At 52.1% G+C, this 20,103-nt stretch overlaps 1 protein-coding gene across 1 annotated transcript in view; it reads left to right on the top strand.

Moving 5' to 3' along the window:
- The window catches only part of EPHA10 (EPH receptor A10), a 47,658-nt gene that overhangs the window by 26,683 nt on the left and 872 nt on the right, over window positions 1-20,103 (top strand). The window contains exons 6-15 of the mRNA XM_021939572.2: window positions 3,359-3,492; window positions 7,153-7,324; window positions 11,407-11,515; window positions 15,598-15,659; window positions 15,804-15,929; window positions 17,121-17,306; window positions 18,146-18,207; window positions 18,436-18,639; window positions 18,931-19,080; window positions 19,442-19,635. Of these exons, the coding sequence (XP_021795264.1) occupies window positions 3,359-3,492; window positions 7,153-7,324; window positions 11,407-11,515; window positions 15,598-15,659; window positions 15,804-15,929; window positions 17,121-17,306; window positions 18,146-18,207; window positions 18,436-18,639; window positions 18,931-19,080; window positions 19,442-19,635 (1,399 nt within the window). The remainder of the gene's footprint in view (window positions 1-3,358; window positions 3,493-7,152; window positions 7,325-11,406; window positions 11,516-15,597; window positions 15,660-15,803; window positions 15,930-17,120; window positions 17,307-18,145; window positions 18,208-18,435; window positions 18,640-18,930; window positions 19,081-19,441; window positions 19,636-20,103) is intronic.

The raw sequence follows: 20,103 nt of genomic DNA, 5'->3' as shown, positions 1-20,103 counted from the left end.
GGATGTGAGGTGATATCTCATTGTGATTTTGATTTGCATTTCCCTGATGATTAATGATATTAAGCATCTTTTCCTGTGCTTCTTGGCCTTTTGTATATCTTTTTTTTTTTTTTTTTGAGGCAGAGTCTCACGCTGTTGCCCAGGCTGGAGTGCAGTGGTGCAATCTCAGCTCACTGCAAACTCCGCTTCCCAAGTTCAAACAATTCTTGTGCCTCAGCCTCCCAAGTAACTGGGATTACAGGTGCACACCACCACGCCCAGCTAACTTTTGTATTTTCAGTACAGACAGGGCTTCACTACGTTGGCCAGGCTGGTCTCAAACTCTTGACTTCAGGTGATCTGCCCCCTTGGCCTCCCCAGGTGCTGGGATTACAGGCAAGAGCCACCACCCCTGCCCAGCCTGTATATCCTTTTTGAAGAAATGTCTACTCAAGCTGGTCTGAGTGCAGTGTTGTTTACAACTAAATGATCACAATCAGTCATAGATTTCTTTGTTTCTTCTCCACTCCCGCTGTCTCTATTTTTTAATTGAGTTATTTGGTCTTTGTTGTTGAGTTCTAGATGTTCTTTATACATTCTGGATATTAACCCCTTAGATAAATGGTTAGCAAGCATTTTCTCCCATTTCAAAGATTGCCTCTTCACTCTGATTATTGTTGCCTTTGCCCTGCAAAGGTTTGATGTAGTCTCATTTGTCTATTTTTGTTTTTGCTGCCTGTGCTTTTGGTGTCATATCCAAGAAATCATTGCCGAATCCAGTGTCATGAAGCTTTCTCCTGTGTTTTCTTCTAGGAGTTTTATCATTTCAGATCCTACATTTAGGTCTTTAATCCACTTTGAGTTCATTTTTTTATATGATGTTAGGTGAGCATCCAACTTCATTCTTTTGCAGGTGGATATTCACTTTTCTCAGTGTCATTTGGTGAAGAGACTATCCTTTCTGTATAGCATAACCTTGGTACTCTTGTAGGAGATCATTTGAGCATACATGGAGTGGAGTTATTTCTGGGCTCTGTATTCTGTTTCATTGGTCTATATGTCTGTACCATATTGTTTTGATTACTGTAGCTTTGAAATATGTTTTGAGGTCACGAAATGTGAGGACTCTACCTTTGCGTGTGGGTGTGTAGGTTTTGTTGTTGGTTGGTTTTTGTAAATGATAGAGTCTCACTGTGTTGCCCAGGCTGGTCTCGAACTGCTAGCCTCAAGTGATTCTCTTGCCTTGGCCTCTCAAAGTGCTGGGATTACAGGTGTGAGCCACTGCCTCTGGCCCAGCTTTATTTTTCCTTCCCATGATTGTGTTGACTATTTACGGTCCTTTCAGATTCCATATGAATTTTAGGATGTTTTTTGTATTTCTGCAAAAAAATGCCTGGGATTTTGATAGGATTGCATTGAATCTGTAGATCACTTTTGGTAGTAGAGACATTTTAACAATATTAAGTGTTCTATTCCATGAACACAGGATACTTTTCCAATTATTTGTGTTTTATTTAATTTCTTTCAGCAATATTTTACAGTTTTCTGTATAAAAGTCTTTCATCCCTTTCATTAAGTTTATGTCTAAGTATTTTATTGTTTTTGATGCTATTGCAAGTGGGATTGTTTTTCTAATTTCCTTTTTGAATTGTTCCTTGTGTATAGAAACACAACAAATTTTTGTGCATTGGTATTGTATTCTGCAACATTGCTGTATTTTGTTTATTAGTTCTAAATTTTATTTTATTCTTTTGAGATGAAGTCTTGCTCTGTTGCCCAGGTTGGAATGCAGTGGCACGATCTCGGCTCACTGCAACCTCTGCCTCCCAGGTTCAAGTGATTCCCCTGCCTCAGCCTCCCAAATAGCTGGGACTACAGGCATGCACCACAACACCCAGCTCATTTTTGTATCTTTAGTAGAGACGGGGTTTCACCATGTTGGCTGGGATGATCTCGATCGCTCTCTTTTTTTTTTTTTTCCCCCGAGACAGAGTTTTGCTTTTGTTGCCCAGGCTGGAGTGCAATGGCGCAATCCTGGCTCACTGAAACCTCCACCTCCTGGGTTCAAGCCATTCTCTGGCCTCAGCCTCCCAAGTAGCTGGGATTACAGGTGTGCACCACTATGCCTGCCTAATTTTGTATTTTTTAAGCAGAGATAGGGTTTCACCATTTGATCAGGCTGGTCTCAAACTCCTGGCCTCAAGTGATCTACCCACCTCGGCCTGACCTCAAGTGATCCACCCGCCTGGCCGGTCTGGATCTCTTGACCTCGTGATCCGCCTGCCTCAGCCTCCCAAAGTGCTGGGATTATAGGCACAAGTCACCACGCCTGGCCTAACAATTTCATGTGTAGAATCTTTAGGGTTTTCTATATATAAGATCATGTCATCTGTAAACAGAGATAAATTTCCTGCTGCTTTTCCAGTTTGGATGCCTTTTATTTCTTTTTCTTGCCTAACTACTCTGGCTAGAACTTCTGGTATTATGATGAATAAAAGTAATGACAGCAGACATCTCACGCTTTTCCTGATGTTGGAAGGAAGGCAGCTTCCAGTGTTTCACCATTGGGTATGATACTCACTGTAGGCTTTTCATGTATGTCCTTTATTCTTTTGGGATAATTTCCTTCTATTTCTAGTTTGTTGAGTGTATTACCCCTTTTTTTTTTTGAGATGGAGTCTCCCTCTGTCACCCAGGCTGGAGTGCAGTGGCACGATCTCGGCTCACTGCAACCTCCGCCTCCCGGGTTCATGCCATTCTCCTGCCTCAGCCTCCCCAGCAGCTGGGACTACAGGCGCCCGCCATGACACCCACCTAATTTTTTGTATTTTTAGTAGAGACGGGGTTTCACCGTGTTGGCCAGGATGGTCTCGATCTCCTGACCTCGTGATCCACCCGCCTTGGCCTCCCAAAGTGCTGGGATTACAGGCGTGAGCCACCGCGCCCGGCCGAGTGTATTACCTCTTGGTCAGACCATTAGAATTATTAAGTAGCAGGTCTTTCTGCCTCTAAATGCTCTCTTATGTCTCCAAGCTGCAGCAAGTATAGAAAGAACCTGGAGCATTAGAGCCAACCACCATGAGAGAAGCTGGGGTGTAAGGGGTGGGCAAGCAGCAGAAGGCCTAATGCTTTTCCTCTACGGGAGAACGAACAAAAGGGCTGTGCGGGCAGAGAGGCCTCTTTCCTCTGGTCCCACAGGCTCCTCCCCTTTGGCCACGCCTCTCAGACTGTTCCCTAGCCCCGCCCACAACCCCTTAGACCACGCCCCAGGCCTCTCTAGTTCCGTCCCACAGCCACGCACGCCTCACCCTCTTCCCCCAACCCCCAGCCCTGCCGTGCAGGTGGGCAAGGTGGAGAATCCCACATTACTTACTTTCAGCGCCCTGGGAGGAGGATGAGATCCGCAGGGACCGAGTGGAACCCCAGAGCGTGTCCCTGTCGTGGCGGGAGCCCATCCCTGCCGGAGCCCCTGGGGCCAATGGCACGGAGTACGAGATCCGATACTACGAGAAGGTGAGTGCGTGTCTGGGAGGGACCTGGAGCCTGCCCCGCACCTGTCCCACCGGGCTTCCAGTTCTTCAGGCAGTCCTCCCAGCAAAAGCCCTTGTTACTCCCTTTGTAAACAGAACCGCCCGTCTCCTAGGGGCCCCAGGCTCGAGTCTCCCCGTCCTCCCCCGAACTCCTGCTCTTCCTCTCTCAGCTCAGGTCTATCTCCATCACCAACCATCTCCATTGTCCCCATGTCACCTAGTGTTTCAGTTGACAAAGAGCTTTCTCTGGGGCCCGGCCCAGATTTTGTGTGGCTGAATCTTATACGTACCATATGTAGAGCCCTTTTAAAGAAAAAGGACACAGATCATATCATTTCTAATTTTACAAAAATGCCTGACCATGGAGCACATTGCTAGGTGTGGTGGTGTGCTGGTAGATGTTTAACAGCCAGCTTTCCAGAACAATAAATGTATGAGTTATTATAATTCCAATCATATAAAAAAATGTGTAGCACAGCATTTACAGTGATAATAAAATATGTACAGAACTCTTGATTGTGAACTCCATATAGCCAATTGATCCCCATAGGATACTTGTGCTGATTTTTGCTGACCTCTTGTATCCATTGTCAATCTGTGGTTGCAGCTTAGCTGTGATGTAACAAATGGAGTCACATCCCAATCTGCTCCTTTCCCCATAAGTTTATTATCTTTATTTTTATTTATGTATTTATTTGGAGACAGAGTTTCATTCTTGTTGCCAGGCTGGAGTGCAGTGGCGTGATCTCAGATCACTGCAACCTCCATCTCCCAGGTTCAAGTGATTCTCCTGTCTCAGCCTCCCAAGTAGCTGGGATTACAGGCATGTGCCACTACACCTGGCTAAGTTTTGTATTTTTAGTAGAGACAGGGTTTCTCCATGTTGATCAGGCTGGTCTCGATCTCCTGACCTCAGGTGATCCACCTGCCTTAGCCTCCCAAAGTGCTGGGATTACAGGCGTGAGCCACTGCACCCGGCCAATTTATTATATTTAAATCTGATATGCAAGCTACCGTTAAACTGTTTCTCACTTCGGTGCAAATTATATTCACTAAAGTGAAACCTCTTTCAGCTTCTACATGTGTCAGAACTTCACTCACTCCTCAATGACATGAGGGACTCCTAGTATTTCAAAAATAGTTTTTGAATACTAGAAGTCTATTGAGACCTGTGAGTGTTGGGGGTGAGTGAGAAGGAGGAGAGAGTCCTGAGTCACTACTGGGTGTCTAACCTGGGTAACCCAGAGTATGAGATACCACTGACTGAGATGGAGAAGCACTGAGGTGGAAGCACAGGCTTGGAGCAAGATGATGAACCTGGTTTTGCTCATCTAGCATTCAGGTGGCCTGTGAGAGATCCAGGTGGACTTGCTGAAACTTAAGGGGGAGATCTGGCCTGGAGAGAGAGAGAGAGAGAGAGAGAGAGAGTTGGGGGCTCTCAGCATAGAGACAGTAACTGCTGCCAGGGGACTGGAGGAGAGAAACGAGAAGGGGAATGTGTCTGAGAAGAGTGGCCAGGACAGAGCCTTGAGGAATGCTGATGTTTAGGGACAGCCGTAAAGGACACTGGGAAGCAGGTGCTTAGAAAGGACTCACTGAATGGACTTTGAGGATCAGGGCACAGACGAGAGTCCCAAGGCTGAGGTGGGTGGATGCTCCCAGGCTGCTGAGCATGAAAACCCTAAAAAAGAGGAGCAAGGACCAGGCTCAGTGGCTACCACCTGTGATCCCAGCACTTTGGGAAACTGAGACGGGAGGATGGCTTGAGGCCAGGAGTTCAAGACCAGCCTGGGCAACAAAGTGAGACCCCCCACCTCTACAAAAAAGAAATTAGCCAGGTATGGTGGTGTGCACCTGTGGTCCCAGCAACTTGGGATGCTGAAGCAGGAAGATCGCTTGAGCCTAGGAAGTCAAGACCGCAGTAAGCAGTGATTGCACTGCTGCACTCCAGCCTGGGCAACAGAGTGAGACCCTGTCTCAAGAAAACCCACCAAAACCCCAAATACAACAAAAGAGAAGGAACAATGCCGGGCGTGGTGGTTCACGCCTATAATCCCAAGCACTTCGAGAGGCCAAGGCAGGTGGATCACCTGAGGTCAGGAGTTTGAGACCAGCCTGGCTAACATGGCGAAACCCAGTCTGGATTAAAAATACAAAAATTAGCCAGGCATGGTGGTGGGTGCCTGCTACTCCCTGCTAATCCCAGCTATTCAAGAGGCTGAGGCAGGGAGAACTGCTTGAACCTGGGAGGTGGAGGTTGCAGTGAGCCGAGGTTGCACCACACTGCATTCCAGCCTGGGTGACGCAGCGAGACTCTGTCTCAAAAAACAGAAAAAAAAAGAAAAAGAAAAAAAGAAACAAGTATCAGGTATAAAAGTGCTATATTTGAAAGGCTTCAGGGCACCCTCATGGAGCCTGATGAGCAGAAGCCTTGCTGGGCCACTAGACCTGGGCGGGTGTCCAGCAGCTCCTCTCTGGAGCCACAGTGCTTCTCATCTCAACCTTTCTCTCTGCACACCAGTCCAGCCCACGTTGCAGAGGGGCTTGCTTGCAGCACATTGCCAATGCCCAGGTGGGCAGCCTTGTTCCTTCCTCCTCCCTGCCCCTAGCCTGCCCTACCTTGGAGGTCCTGAAGCCACTGCTTCTCCGTCTTTCAATGGATTGTTGAGATGCCTGGAAGAGAGATTCTGATTGGCCCAGCTTGCGTCAAAGTTCGTCCCAATTCCTGAATGCTATGGTCAAAAAGCTGGAGCCACAGAATATCAGTGGGGAGAGTAACCTTCCAGGGCTGTGAATATGGCAGGGACTCTAATAAGGTGTGGGCAGGGACGAAACGATGGGAGGAGCATCTCTAGTATGCCATTGTCAGGTGTGTTGGGGTGGAGTGGGGGGCAGCATGATGTTAAGGAAAAAACACAGGCTCTGCGGGGATTCTGAGGGCGCACCGGCCCCTTCCTTGATGTGAACCTCACCTAAAAAGGAGGTGGAAATGCTGACTCCACAGGGCTATTGTGAGGCTCACGGAAGGTAGAGTCTCATGTAGAAGCTGGCACTGAGTAGGCGCTCATCAGTGATAGCTCCAGCTGGGGCCCTGGGGGAGTCTTTACCCCTCTAAGCTGGGTTTCCTTATCTGTGAAACAAAGAAATAAGATAATACTTTCTGTCCTCTGAGCCTTGCAGGACAGTTGTGAAAATCAGACATCAAGGAAAGGAAAAGCCTTTGGGGGCCATTGGGGGCTTTCGTGGGTTAGGGCTCATTCTCTCATTCTGTCCTCTGAGGCTTCAGGCCTGCCTAGGGCACTGGCCCAGCTCAGCCTGGATGGACAGGCCCTGGTGGCCCTCATCCTATCATCCCCCGGAAGGAGGATCTGGCATCTTCTCTAAAATTTCTCTTACGCAGAGGTGGGGCTATTCTCAGCTACAAGTGCCACAGAGTGTGGGAGGGAGCTTGCGGTGAAGACAGGGGCTGAGGATCCAAGGGAAAGATCCCTGGGAACCCCCAAGATGATTGGGGTTGGGTTTTCCCACTCAGCCCACGTTCACCTAAGGATGCTTCTCCTGCCTCCCTGTTCCTGTTCACCCTTTGTTCTCCTAGAACAGTGGACCTGGCGCTGGTGGGCTTCACTTCTTGATCTCTCTCCAGGGTCAGAGTGAGCAGACTTACTCCATGGTGAAGACAGGGGCGCCCACAGTCACTGTCACCAACCTGAAGCCAGCTACCCGCTACGTCTTTCAGATCCGGGCTGCTTCCCCGGGGCCATCCTGGGAGGCCCAGAGCTTTAACCCCAGCATTGAAGTGCAGACCCCGGGGGAGGGTAAGTAGTGTGTATGAGTGGACAGGGACCTAGACGGAGAGAACCCTGCACGGGGCTGAGGCAGGGAGACAAATAGAGGGGGAGAGTTATCTGGAGTTATCTGTGCCATTAAGGGAGCCTGCAGAACAGTTTAATTACAGCCTAATTAATTAATGACTTTGGAATCCACTGACTAATGCCTGTTCACCGACTTGAATTAGATTGGGAAACTGTCCTGGAGGAGCTCACAGGAGAGGGGTTTGTGAACAGCTATAACCCATGTCTCAGCTGGATAGAGACTCAGTTTGGATAGAGACCCAAACATGGGACGCTGTCCCTTTCCTCACCAGGCCTTAGAGCGTGATGCTGACTTCACTGAAGGTTGATGGATATGAAGGGGTTGCATTGCAGTGATAAAAACAACAAATAAGGATTGCAACCAGGCGCGGTTGCTCACGCTTATAATCCCAGCACTTTGGGAAGCCGAAGCAGGTGGATCACCTGAGGTCAGGAGTTCGACACCAGCCTGGCCAACATGGTGAAACCCTGTCTCTACTAAAAATACAAAAATTAGCTGGGCATGGTGGCGGGCACCTATAATCCCAGCTACTCGGGAGGCTGAGGCATGAGAATCGCTTAAAACCGCGAGGCAGAGGTTGCAGCAAGCCAAGATTGTGCCACTGCACTCCAGCCTAGGGTCACAGAGTGAGACTCTGTCTCAAAAAAAAAAAAAAAAAAAAAAAAAAAGGAAGAATTGCGTACCTTAAGTGGGTAAATCACATGTTATGTGAATGATATCTCAATAAAGCTGTTACCAAAACCAAACAAAAACTGGACATTGAATATCCTCATCTGAAAACATCTCTGGCTTCTCCACAATATTGTGCTTTCCTCCCTCCTCCTTTACTTCCCTCCCCTGGTTCCTCTTCTCCCCACCCACTCCCCAATTCCGTGATGTGTGCAGAGCAGTTTAGCTGTCTTGTTGCTTTGCCTGCTGCTAACCTGGCCCTCAGGATCTCACCTCTATCTACCCTGAGCAGCTCATGAAAATGTTTTCCTGAACAAAGGCAGTTCCCCCTAAGAGGCATTCTGGCACCAGCTGTCAAGATAATAATTCTTTCCAACCTGCTACATGACTCTAATCCAAGATAGGAAGAGCTCTGAGCCCAAAGCAAGGTGAAGATAAAATGTTGAAGGGGTCTGAGTTCTGGGAAGAAAGACCACACTTCTTGCCTGAATGCAAAAAGTGTTAGACCTCGGCCAGGTGCTGGAAAGAGGAGATTAAAGCTGGGGAATATTTGAATGTGTACAGATGGGCAGGGAGGCATTTTGGGGAGAGGAAGCCATCTGAACAAAGGCGGGCAGGTTTTTCTGGAGTGGGCATGTGGAGGGCAGGAGCTGGGGGCTGTCAGCGGAGAAGGGCTGATGGTCTCCATTCATTGGGTACCTCTCAGTTGGTAGAGACTGCTGAGATCCCCAGCCCCCCTTCCTGTGGCCGTGGCTATGGTTCTCCTAATCTGCAGAGTGTGGTTTCCCATGAGCTGTGTCTCCAAACTGAGATTTTTGTTTGTTTGTTTGTTTGAGATAGGGTCTTACTGTGTCACCCAGGCTGGAGTGCAGTGGCACAGTCACAGCTCACTGCAGCCTCAACTTTCCGGGCTTAAGTGATCCTCCCACCTCAGCTTCCCAAGTAGCTGAGACCACAGGCACTCGCCGCCATGCCCAGCTAATATTTTTACTTTGTTGGGGTCTCACTATGTTGCCAGGCTGGTCTCGAACTCTTGGGCTCAAAGCAGTTCTCCTGTCTTGACCTCCCAAAGTGTTAGGATTACAGGTGTGAGCCACCATGCCCGGCCCCCAATCAAGGTCTTGGTGAACATTTATGCGTCACCACTGTGCTAGTTACCTGTTGCTATGTAACAAGTTGCTGCAACATCTAGCAGGTGAAAACAACAAATATTTAATATCTTATTTTTCCATGGATGGATAAGATAGGTGCCTCTCAGCTAGGTGCCAGCGACTTAGGGTCTCTTCCAAGGCTGCCGTCAAGTTGTCCTCAGGGGCGGTGATCATCTCGGAGCTTAGCTGGGGGAGAGTTCTACTCCCTGCTCGGGGTCTTGCTGGTTGCTGCTGAGGCACGCTGTTCCTTGCCCCGTGGGCCTCTCCTTAGAGCTGCTCACCACAACCGCTAGGTTCTTCCAGAGACTGTGAGCCAGGGAGAGGGCACCCAAGACAGAAGCCATTCGTCTTGTTTACTCATCTTGTGAATGACACCCCAATACTCTTGCCATATTTTGTTCATTAGAAGTGAGTCCAGCCTGCACTCACGGGGAATGGATACCAGGAGGTAGGGATGCCATCTCAGAGGCTGCCCACTGCTGGCATCTTTCTCCATTTCTGTGTCCACATGGATGCCTCATTTCAAGCAGTTCTTGGCAACTCTGTTCCCCTCTGTCCATGCCCAGACCCTTGACCCTCTTTACCTCTGGAACCCTGGGCTCTGAAATACCCTCTTTGACTCTAGCATTTTTGGTCTCTAACTCTCCTCTTCTGTTCCTCCTCACATGCTCTGTGACATCCGAAAGACTGCTCACTGGAGCCTACCTCATCTTCAAGGCTTTTAGCTCCTCCGGGCCCCATACCCATCTCTACCCAGCCCCTGCAGATGAGCTCATCAGAAATACCCCCTAACTCTGCCAGCCCTCGTTCCCTGGGCGTCTTGCTGCGTCCACCTGCTAGTCCCCAGACTTGGACCTTTCTCCTCCCCATGTCCCACGCGGAAGCTGCCTGCAGAGGTGTACTTTCCAATCTCAGTTCAGTCTTCAGGGCCACTTAGTACTTTTCCCATTCCTAATAGTTACGCCAAACCTTCACCTCTCTCAAGCACCTCCTCTCCATCCTCACTCCCACCTCAGCAGACACCCTCATTCCTTTTCTTCTTGGGCAGGAACTCTCTCCACTGCTCCCTGTTGCCCACAGTAGAAAGTTTTTACTCCTTAGCTTAGCATTCAAGGCCCTCCAGGTTCTGGCTCCCCCAGTTCCCTCCGTCTTCCCACCCTCCAGCTTCCTATTTGCCACTCTCCGCCTTCGTGCAGTCTGTTTCCCAGACACATGGGACGACTTGCCATTTTCAGACCCAGCGTGTGCATCAAAGCAACATCAAAAATCCTTCCAGTCTGCAGGTCCAGTTCAGATGGCACCTTTCTTTGTGAAGCCTTCCTCATTGACTTTAGGAAGAAATTATTGTGCCTCTGCTCAGCTCTGCTCATTTCTGTTTCTTTTTCCATCCTACAGTTAAGATTTTTGTTTCTATCTCACCCATAGGCCCATGCACCCCTTCAGATTCATCACTGTCTCCTCAGTACTAATGCAAACTGGGCACGTAGGTTGGATGGATGGATGGGTCGATTGGATAGATTGATGAATAGGGCTGAGAGCGAGGGTCCTCTGGGCTGCTCTCTTGGGGAAATAGTTCAAAGCAGAAACTTTGGAATCAGGCAGAGACTTTTGGAGTCATGCTCAAATCTTAGGTTCACCACTTTTTAGCCATGTGATCTTGGGCAAATTATGTAATTTCTCAACCTTAGTTTCCTCAGCTGTAAGATGGAGATGGTAATGCCTTCCTGGATTATTGTGATGATGAAACAAGACAGTATAGTGAAGGCAAATGGCCCAGTGTCTTGAATGGAGTAAGGTGCAGTTACCATTAGCCCTTTTTATTATTGTTGGTGGATGGTCTGGATGGGGCATAGGGAGCTCAGAGCAGAGGTCATTCCTCCTGCAGAGTGACTTTGAATCTCTCACTGCTCATCTGAAAGGCATAGAGAGAGGCCCGGCCCTGCCTGTCTGGACTCCTGCCTGTCTCTCTGAGCAGGAGCTGGGCTGCCGTGGAGGTGTCCTGCCCTGAGAGTAGAGGAAGCTCTTGGGACTCCAGGTGCCACTGTGGTCAGTGGGACTGCCTTGGCGCCTCTGTGGCTGGGAGACAGTGCCAAGTGCAGAGGTGCTGTGGGAATCCTGCTACAGGGTGAGGACAGGAGTCTGCCCCGGGGCTTGCCTAGGAGCCTGGTCCTCTGCCCGCCTCAACCTCGTGATTTTCCTCCCAGCTGCCTCAGGGTCCAGGGACCAGAGCCCCGCTGTTGTCGTCACCGTAGTGACCATCTCAGCCCTCCTCGTCCTGGGCTCCGTGATGAGTGTGCTGGCCATTTGGAGGAGGTAGGTGGCTGGCCCCAGCCTAGGTGACCCCTGGTGTGCCATGTCCCGTGCATAGTAATGTGTGCTCACAGGTATCTCTGCCCGCTTTCCACACAGGCAGATTTGCACCCGCAAGCACACTGCTGTACAGATATAGGTGTGCATCGTTCTGGCCCCTCCCCCGCTCACTGTTCATGCGGCAGCCAGCACTGCAGCTAGATCAGCCGCTCTGGGATGAAGGGGATTTAGCGCCTTAACTCATTAAATGTCAGAAGGCATCACTGAGGAAGGAATCAAGCTCTGGCTGCTCCAGTGTGATTAGGATTCTCCGGAAGTGCTCAGAGGCCCCCAGGCCTCTTGAGGCCCTTGAACACAGGAAAAGGGGGAAAAGACAGAAATCTTGTGTATGTATGTGTGTGGGAGGGGCAGGACAGGGAGGGTAATTCATAAAGCAGAAACCTCCCACCCCTAGCAGAAAGAAGCTTGCAGGAGGGTGAGCAGAGAAAGGGAATAGGAGGAAGGGGAAAGACGTAGAACTTGAGTCTGGTTCAGAGAAGATTCTAGTCCTTTTGCAGGCAGCAGAGGCCTCCTGGCATATATCCTCCCCTTCTCCCCAGGGCTACACTCTGCTGCAGGCAGAGTCACCCAGATGGGTCCCAGGCTGCGCTGAGATCAGCAGACCAGAGAGGTTAGAAATTCTGCATGAGATGGGCTGGAGTGGGAAAGCAGAGGAGAGAGGTGGGTGGGCCAGGGAGCCACATCTCAGCATCCCGAAACTGCCTGGCAGCTGGATGGACAGTGGGCGTTCATTTGGTACTGGCTATTTGCTTGGCCTTGAATGAGGCACTGAAAGTGACTGAGTGGGAGAGAACACTGTCTCGCTAGTCTAGAAGCCAGCTCTGCCTGGGGCAGGACAAGAGTAGGGAGCTCCTTGCTCATGGAGAATGAAGGTCCATGTGCTGGACCTGTTGAAAAAGCAGGGATGGGCCGGGCGTGGTGGCTCAAGCCTGTAATCCCAGCACTTTGGGAGGCCGAGATGGGTGGATCACGAGGTCAGCAGATCGAGACCATCCTGGCTAACCCGGTGAAACCCCATCTCTACTGAAAATATAAAAAACTAGCCAGGCGAGATGGTGGGTGCCTGTAGTCCCAGCTACTTGGGAGGCTGAGGCAGGTGAATGGCGTAAACCTGGGAGGCGGAGCTTGCAGTGAGCTGAGATCTGGCCACTGCACTGCAGCCTGGGCGACAGAGCGAGACTCCATCTCAAAAAAAAAAAAAAAAAAAAGAAAAAGAAAGAAAAAGCAGGGATGGACAGATGCCAAGAGCATCTCATCCTGGCTTTGCACTGAGGGGCTCTGAGAGGCAGAAGGCAGAGGGAGATGAGCAAGCCAAGAGCTCCTTTTCCGGGCAGAGGCTCTGCAGGACAGGAGTGCCCCGGGGACAGGTGCACTACAGAGGGGGAGCAAGCCAGTGTGGGATTCCAAATCCAGCTGCACCGAAATGGGGAGAGTGAGCCTGGTTTAGCGTGGAGGGGTAGAGAGGCGTTCTCTGCCAGCATGTGTGTCCCAGCCTGGCGGGCTGTCTGCAGCACCTCTCACACCGTCCTGTGTGTAGGACCTGCTCTGTGCCGTGGTCCCTCACCTCCAGTTTCCCTCCTCTCCAGTCTACCCTGGCTTGCCCACTTCTCACCAGCCTGTGTGGTCCAGTGGAAGCCTCTCTCCTCTCCGCACCACGCACCCTCTCTCGCTCCTCCATCCACTCAACCTTCCCCACTTCATTTCCACCCATCTTTCCTGGATGTTGCTCCTCATTCGTGGAAATCCTGTCACCACCCTGGGTGACTTCAGTAGCTGCCAGACAGCCTGTCCCATCCCTTGCCCCTTGGTTCTTTGACTTCTCATTCCCAAGAATCATCTCTTCTGTTCCTCCTGGCCATCCCCCTGGAATGCTTCGCCTCGTTACCTTTTTGTTTTTTTTTTGAGATGGAGCCTTACTCTTGTCACCCAGGCTGGGGTGCAGTGGCACGATCTCAGCTCACTGCAGCCTCTGCCTCACCGGTTTAAGTGATTCTTTTGCCTCAGCCTCCTGAGTAACGGGGACTACAGGCCTGTGCCACCATATCCAGCTCATTTTTTTTTTGTATTTTTAGTAGAGACGGGGTTTCATCATTTTGGCCAGGCTGGTCTCGAACTCCTAACCTCAGGTGATCCACCCACCTCAGCCTCCGAAAGTGCTGGGATTACAGGCATGAGCCACCATGCGTGGCCTCACCCCAATACTTAATCCAGTACCCCTCTTGGCCTGCAGATTCCCTGTCTTTGCAGCTTGCTGTCTTGGCCACACCTGTCACACCTGTTCTTTAGCCTCCTCACTGGCCCCTGGGTTACTTACCACCAAACCTACACACCTGCCTGCTTCTGCACCCGTCCTCACCCCCTTTCCTTCAGAGGAGGTGATCCTCCCAGCCAGGATCAGTCCTTCCATCTATGACCGAACCCCACCCTTTTGCCATCTTGAGAGCCCACTATTACTCCTAATGTCCCCCTCTCCCCCCATAACAGTGAACATGTGTGGAGGCTTGGTAAGCTGTCTGACATGCTGCTGTCTGGCAGGCCTATGTTTATCTTGATTTTATTAAAGAGAAAATGGAGCCACCCAGTCCCACAGTTACCGAGTGGAGGAGCTGGGAAGCAGGTCCGTGCAGTCAGGTTCTGAGCCCAGGCCGTCAACACCCTTCGGTGGCTGCTTCCCCCTGTGTGACAGCCTTGCTCCTCCTTCCCATCTGTATCTACATGTGATCATCTCTGTCGTGAAAACTTCGGAAACTGCCCGCTTGTACCTTTATGTGATTTCTCTCTACCACCCCCTCTACTTTCTCTGTCCTTGGTCTCCGTGATACCCTGCCCGAGTTTCCCTCCACTCTCCTTCTGTTCCTCTGGTGGTTCTTTTGTACTGTCCCTGGTGCTTCCTTCCTCTAGCCTGGATGTTGGGGTTTCTCAGACTTATTCCTAGTCCCTCTTCTGAGACTCTATTCTCTCCCTGGGCCACGCTCATTGCTCCTGATTTGTAGCTGCAGAGCAGGCCTCTCTTCCAAGTTCCAGATACATACACGTTGAACCCCCTTCTTATCTTCCCTGCTTATCCCCTAGGCCTGCAAACTCAGGTGTCTAAATATGAACTTTTTGTCTCCTCATCCCAGTAAATGGCACCACCATAAACTCTGTGGGCAACTTCTCCCTCTTCCTTTCTGCCATCCAGCAACCTCTCAGCCCTGTGGCCCCTGTCACCTTCATGTCACTCGAGTCCTCTGCCTCTCTCCATGCCCATGTTGACCCCATAGCTGGAAGCACTGCCAGCTCCTCTCCTGTGGTGACACCCACGGCAGCTTCCACTCTGCAACTGGAGCTCTTTCGAAAGTAGAAATCAAATCATTGCACTCCTCTGCTTCAACTCCACAGGGGCTCTCCTCTGCTCCCAGAATCAAAGCTGAAGTCTTTATCCTGGCCAGAAAGGCCCTGCCCCTGGGGGCTCCAAGTGCCAACCTGTGGCTTTGTTGACTGTGATGCAGTCCTTTGGCCCGTGGCTGCCTCTGTCTCAGGAAGCCATCCACAATGAGCTCAGATCAGGTCAGGGCTGTCTGTCCCATGTCCCCACAGTACACCGCCCTTCTTTGTCAGCACTGATGAGTGGGCTTGTGGCTAACTCTCCGTGTTCGTTTTCCTGACCAGACCAGAAGCTGCCGCTGAGTGCTGGGTCCGCTTGCCTCATTCACACTTTCGTAAAACCGCAGGTTGGGGTCAGCTGGGGGCCTGCAGTCAGGGTGTGGATTGGGTGCCTCTGGAGTTGCAATAATTTTCACTGTGTGAAAGTAGCTAGGGATGGTGGTGGTGGTGAGGGTTTGGTCTAGGGCTATGGTTGTATCTGTGCCATGGGGAGGTTGTCAAACTACAGAGAAACTTTTAAACCAGCTGGACAGGAAGGCCCCTCCCCCAGGGCACAGGCCTTGTCTTTTGAAGGGACCAAGGGGCACTGCCCTCAGTGCTCTGCAATGGGAAGGGCTGGGGTGGCCTGGCTGAAAGAATGATCCTGAACTCCCTGCCAGGCCCTGCAGCTATGGTAAAGGAGGAGGGGACGCCCATGATGAAGAGGAGCTGTATTTCCACTGTGAGTTGGCTGGGCCTGGCTGGGGAGGGGCGGGCTCCACCTTTCCTCACTCCTCAGCCCTCTGCCTTGCTCCACTGCATGAGCTCGCTTGTCCACCCTGGTGGCGGAGGCCCCGTTCCTTAGATTCATCTCTTTCTCTCCCAGTCAAAGTCCCAACACGTCGCACATTCTTGGACCCCCAGAGCTGTGGGGACCCACTGCAGGCTGTGCATCTGTTTGCCAAGGAACTGGATGCAAAAAGCGTCACGCTGGAGAGGAGGCTTGGAGCAGGCAAGCTGGGCGCCCAGGAAGACTTGTCCCCATCTGGAAGCCCCACCCACTCTACAGGCCCCGCCCCTACTCTGTCCACACCGCTATCCTGAAGCCCACCTCCACCCAAGTCCCTGCTCGTGTCTGGAAACCCTGCCTCCACACCAAGCCCACCCTCCACCCAGAAAGTCCCTGGCTTGCCTGATTATAGGGAAGAGGATGGCAGAGGGGTCTGTGACCCTCTCCTGGTCCTCAAGGTCAGACCTCTGCACACTACCACTGGCAGTTTAGTCCCAGGCCTTTATGGGGCCGTGGGGAGGGGCCTTTGCAAGCTTGGGGGCCAGACATAACTGAGTTCTAGTCCTGGCCCTCCCACTGACCCGCTGCACGATCAGGGGCATGGCCCTCTTTTGCTCAGAGCCTCAGTTTCTCATCTGTGAAATGGGCATGATATCTGCCTTCTGGGGGCTAATGTGGGGACCTCCCAGCACTCCTCACAGGGCCTGGCTGTCGGCTCTTGCTCTCTAAGCGCCAGTCTCCTGCTAGCCTTTCTTCCTGACTACAAATCCTCAACCTTCTGTGCTCAGAGATGGCAGCTGCTTTCACTGGGAGTCTGACATTATCCCCTGACACTGTCTCCAGACAGAAGCCAGAAAGGAGCGGGGTTGGAAGAATAGATGTCATTGTCATCCGTCCTGGGTCACATGGGGTTTGATGGCCATTGGCACACTGGCATGTGCCCCGTCCTTTCTTTAAGACTTGGAAACCTCCCCCCACTGAGGAAGGCAGGGAGGAATCCCCATTTCACAGAGGAGACTGGCCAAGAAAGGGAACGAGATGGAATTCTAGGTTACACTGCTGGTACTTAGTTTACCAGGATTTAAACTGGCAACAGTCCATGATCTGGAGTCACTTTTTTTTTTTTTTGAGACTGAGTCTTGCTCTGTCAACCAGTCTGAAGTGCAGTGGCACAATCTCAGCTCACTGCAACCTCTGCCTCCTGGGTTCAAGTGATTTTCCTGCCTTAGCTTCTCAAGTAGCTGGGATCACAGGCATGCGCCACCATGCCTGGTTAATTTTTGTATTTTCAGTAGAGACTGGGTTTCGCTATGTTGGCCAGGCTGGTCAGAGTCACTTTCTCCTCAGCTCAGCCTGTTCAGCTAAGCCAAGGCAGTGGCCTCTGGCAGTATCTGATGTGCTGTTTCCCCACAGGGCGGTTTGGGGAGCTGTGCTGTGGCTGCCTACAGCTCCCCGGTCGCCAGGAGCTGCCCGTAGCCGTGCACACGCTGAGGGACAGCGCCTCCGACTCACAGAGGCTCGGCTTCCTGGCCGAGGCCCTTACTCTGGGCCAGTTTGATCATAGCCACATCGTGCGGCTGGAGGGTGTTGTCACCCGAGGTAGGGCCTGGTGCTCCCTTGCTGCTGCCCAGCCCACGAGTATGGTGGGTGGAAATGATGGGGTGGGAGTTTGGGGTGCCCCTGCCCCTCCAGGTCCTTCCCTCAGCTGTGGGAGGTAGCTTCAGCCAGGGACCTCAGCTTTCACTGACTCAGGGTGGCCCTTCTCCTAGAGTGGCCACTCTGGCTCAGAATGACCTTTCTTTTTTTTTTCTTTCTTTCTTTCTTTTTTTTTTTTTTTTTTTGAGGCAGAGTCTTGCTCTGTCGCCCAGGCTGGAGTGCAGTGGTGTGATCTTGGCTCATTGCAAGCTCTGCCTCCTGGGTTCACACCATTCTCCTGCCTCGGCCTCCCGAGTAGCTGGGACTACAGGCACCCACCACCATGCCCAGCTAATATATATATATATATATTTTTTGTATTTTTAGTAGAGGTGGGGTTTCACCGTGTTAGCCAGGATGGTCTCGATCTCCTGACCTTGTGATCCACCTGCCTCGGCCTCCCAAAGTGTTGGGATTACAGGCATGAGCCACCACGCCCAGCCAGAATGACCTTTCTGACCTTTCAGTGATCTTCTGACCCCCTAGAATATCACTCCTAGAAAGACTGATCTTTCTTAGCAAGCTTATTGCAGCTCATGGCCTTGGCCTTTGTCCACCTAAGATGTCTCCTCTTTTGTTCCTCGGCATAGTGGACCCTGGGCTGGGCAGGCAGATGGCGAGATTAGGGAGCTTGGTGCTGGTTCTGGCTCTCGAGGCCCGGTCTGGGGCACCGGGGGGGAAACTTGTGTGTGCGCGGGGTGGAGTAGTCAACTTAGCATGTGTGTTCCCATCCCTGGGCACAGGAAGCACCTTGATGATTGTCACCGAGTACATGAGCCATGGGGCCCTGGACGGCTTCCTCAGGGTGAGTGGCCCTGGGGCTGCCAATGACCACTTTATTCTGTAAAGCGGGCAGGGGTCCCTCACTTTTCTCTTTGGTAGGGCTTGGAATTGGCATCATCCCCAGTGGCCGGGCTGACCTGTGGTCACAGGGTGAACTAAAGCCTGGCAAGAGCTGGGTGACTGCCCTGGCGTCACACAACACCAGGGGATCCAAGCCCACAGCCCTGGCCTCAGTCTCCTCCCTCCACAGCGGCACGAGGGGCAGCTGGTGGCTGGGCAACTGATGGGGTTGCTGCCTGGGCTGGCATCAGCCATGAAGTATCTGTCAGAGATGGGCTACGTTCACCGGGGCCTGGCAGCTCGCCGCGTGCTGGTCAGCAGCGACCTTGTCTGCAAGATCTCTGGCTTCGGGCGGGGCCCCCGGGACCGAGCAGAGGCTGTCTACACCACTATGGTGAGGGTGCCCCCAGCCAAGCCTGCCTGCGCCTTCTGATTCCCGCCAAGCTGCGCTGGAACCCCTAGCTCCCCACTTCCACTCCCTTCCCTGCCCCTCCACCCAGCTGGTCTTGGCATAAATGCGAGTGGACCTCCCCTTGAGGTCAGCTTTTGTGTCTTTCCCAGATGTGAAGCTGGAGTTGGGGGTTGCTTGGGAGGATGACACTCAGGGCTGGATCTAGGGCTCAGTCAGGTGGGGAAACGTGTGTCATCCAGTTCCTCCTTGCCCCTGACCTGCCTGCTCCTACAGAGTGGCCGGAGCCCAGCGCTGTGGGCCGCCCCTGAGACGCTTCAGTTTGGCCACTTCAGCTCCGCCAGTGATGTATGGAGCTTTGGCATCGTCATGTGGGAGGTGATGGCCTTTGGGGAGCGGCCTTACTGGGACATGTCTGGCCAAGACGTGAGTAACTGGTGACTCCAGCTCCATGCCTTCTGACCCTCTTACCTCAGGCCCCAGCTCCCTGACCTCTACCCATTGGCCCTCAGCCTTCCAGCCCCAGGCCCCTCTTCTCTGTCTGCTTGCTTCGGTTCTGCCTGGCCACTGCCTGAGTTTTCCTTGTGTGTGTTTTGTGTGTGTGTGTGTGTGCATGCATGTGTGTGTGCGCGCGCGTGTGCACGTGCACGTGCCTGTGTGTGTGCATGTGTGTTTGTGTGTCTGCGTGTGTGTGTGTCTGTGCGTGTGTATGTGCGTGTGTGTGTGCGCGCACCGTGTCCTGGGGAAACCTGGAGCCTCCTCTCTGCTCCCTATCCCCGTCGCCCAGGTGATCAAGGCTGTGGAGGATGGCTTCCGGCTGCCACCTCCCAGGAACTGTCCTACCCCACTGCACCGACTAATGCTCGACTGCTGGCAGAAGGACCCAGGTGAGCGGCCCAGGTTCTCCCAGATCCACAGCATCCTGAGCAAGATGGTGCAGGACCCGGAGCCCCCCAACTGTGCCCCGACTACCTGTCCCAGGTATGTTCCCACAGGAGACAGCCAGCCTCTCACCTGTCCATGGAGGGTCTTCCTGCATGACTCAAGTGCAAACCCACCACCTCCACCCCCCAACCTGTCCAGGAGCGATCGCTCACCCCATTGCCCCAGAGGGCTGTAGCCCTCCCACCTGCCCAGGCCCACCGCACTGCACATCCTCCTGGTCACTTCCGCGTCTCCTGGATTTTGCCTGCATCCCTGGGTACAATGACCTCTGACTGGAGAAATAGATGTGGTAATAGCCCTAACACATTTGTAGTCCCAATGAATCAAATATGTGAAATTAATATTCGTTGTTCCAAATATGAGTCACCAACCAGTCCTAGGCATGTCCTACCCCAGACTGTTCCAGATACTCCAATACCTTTAGCTGGCTCTGCCTCCACCTGCCTGAAGAACCTGAAGCCCTCGCCTCTTCAGGAAAGCACGGTGCTCATGTGAGCTGGGTCC

Source organism: Papio anubis, chromosome 1 (genome assembly GCF_008728515.1).
Source record: "Papio anubis isolate 15944 chromosome 1, Panubis1.0, whole genome shotgun sequence".
Classification (NCBI taxonomy): domain Eukaryota; kingdom Metazoa; phylum Chordata; class Mammalia; order Primates; family Cercopithecidae; genus Papio; species Papio anubis.
This window is presented reverse-complemented; position numbering and strand designations above follow the sequence as displayed.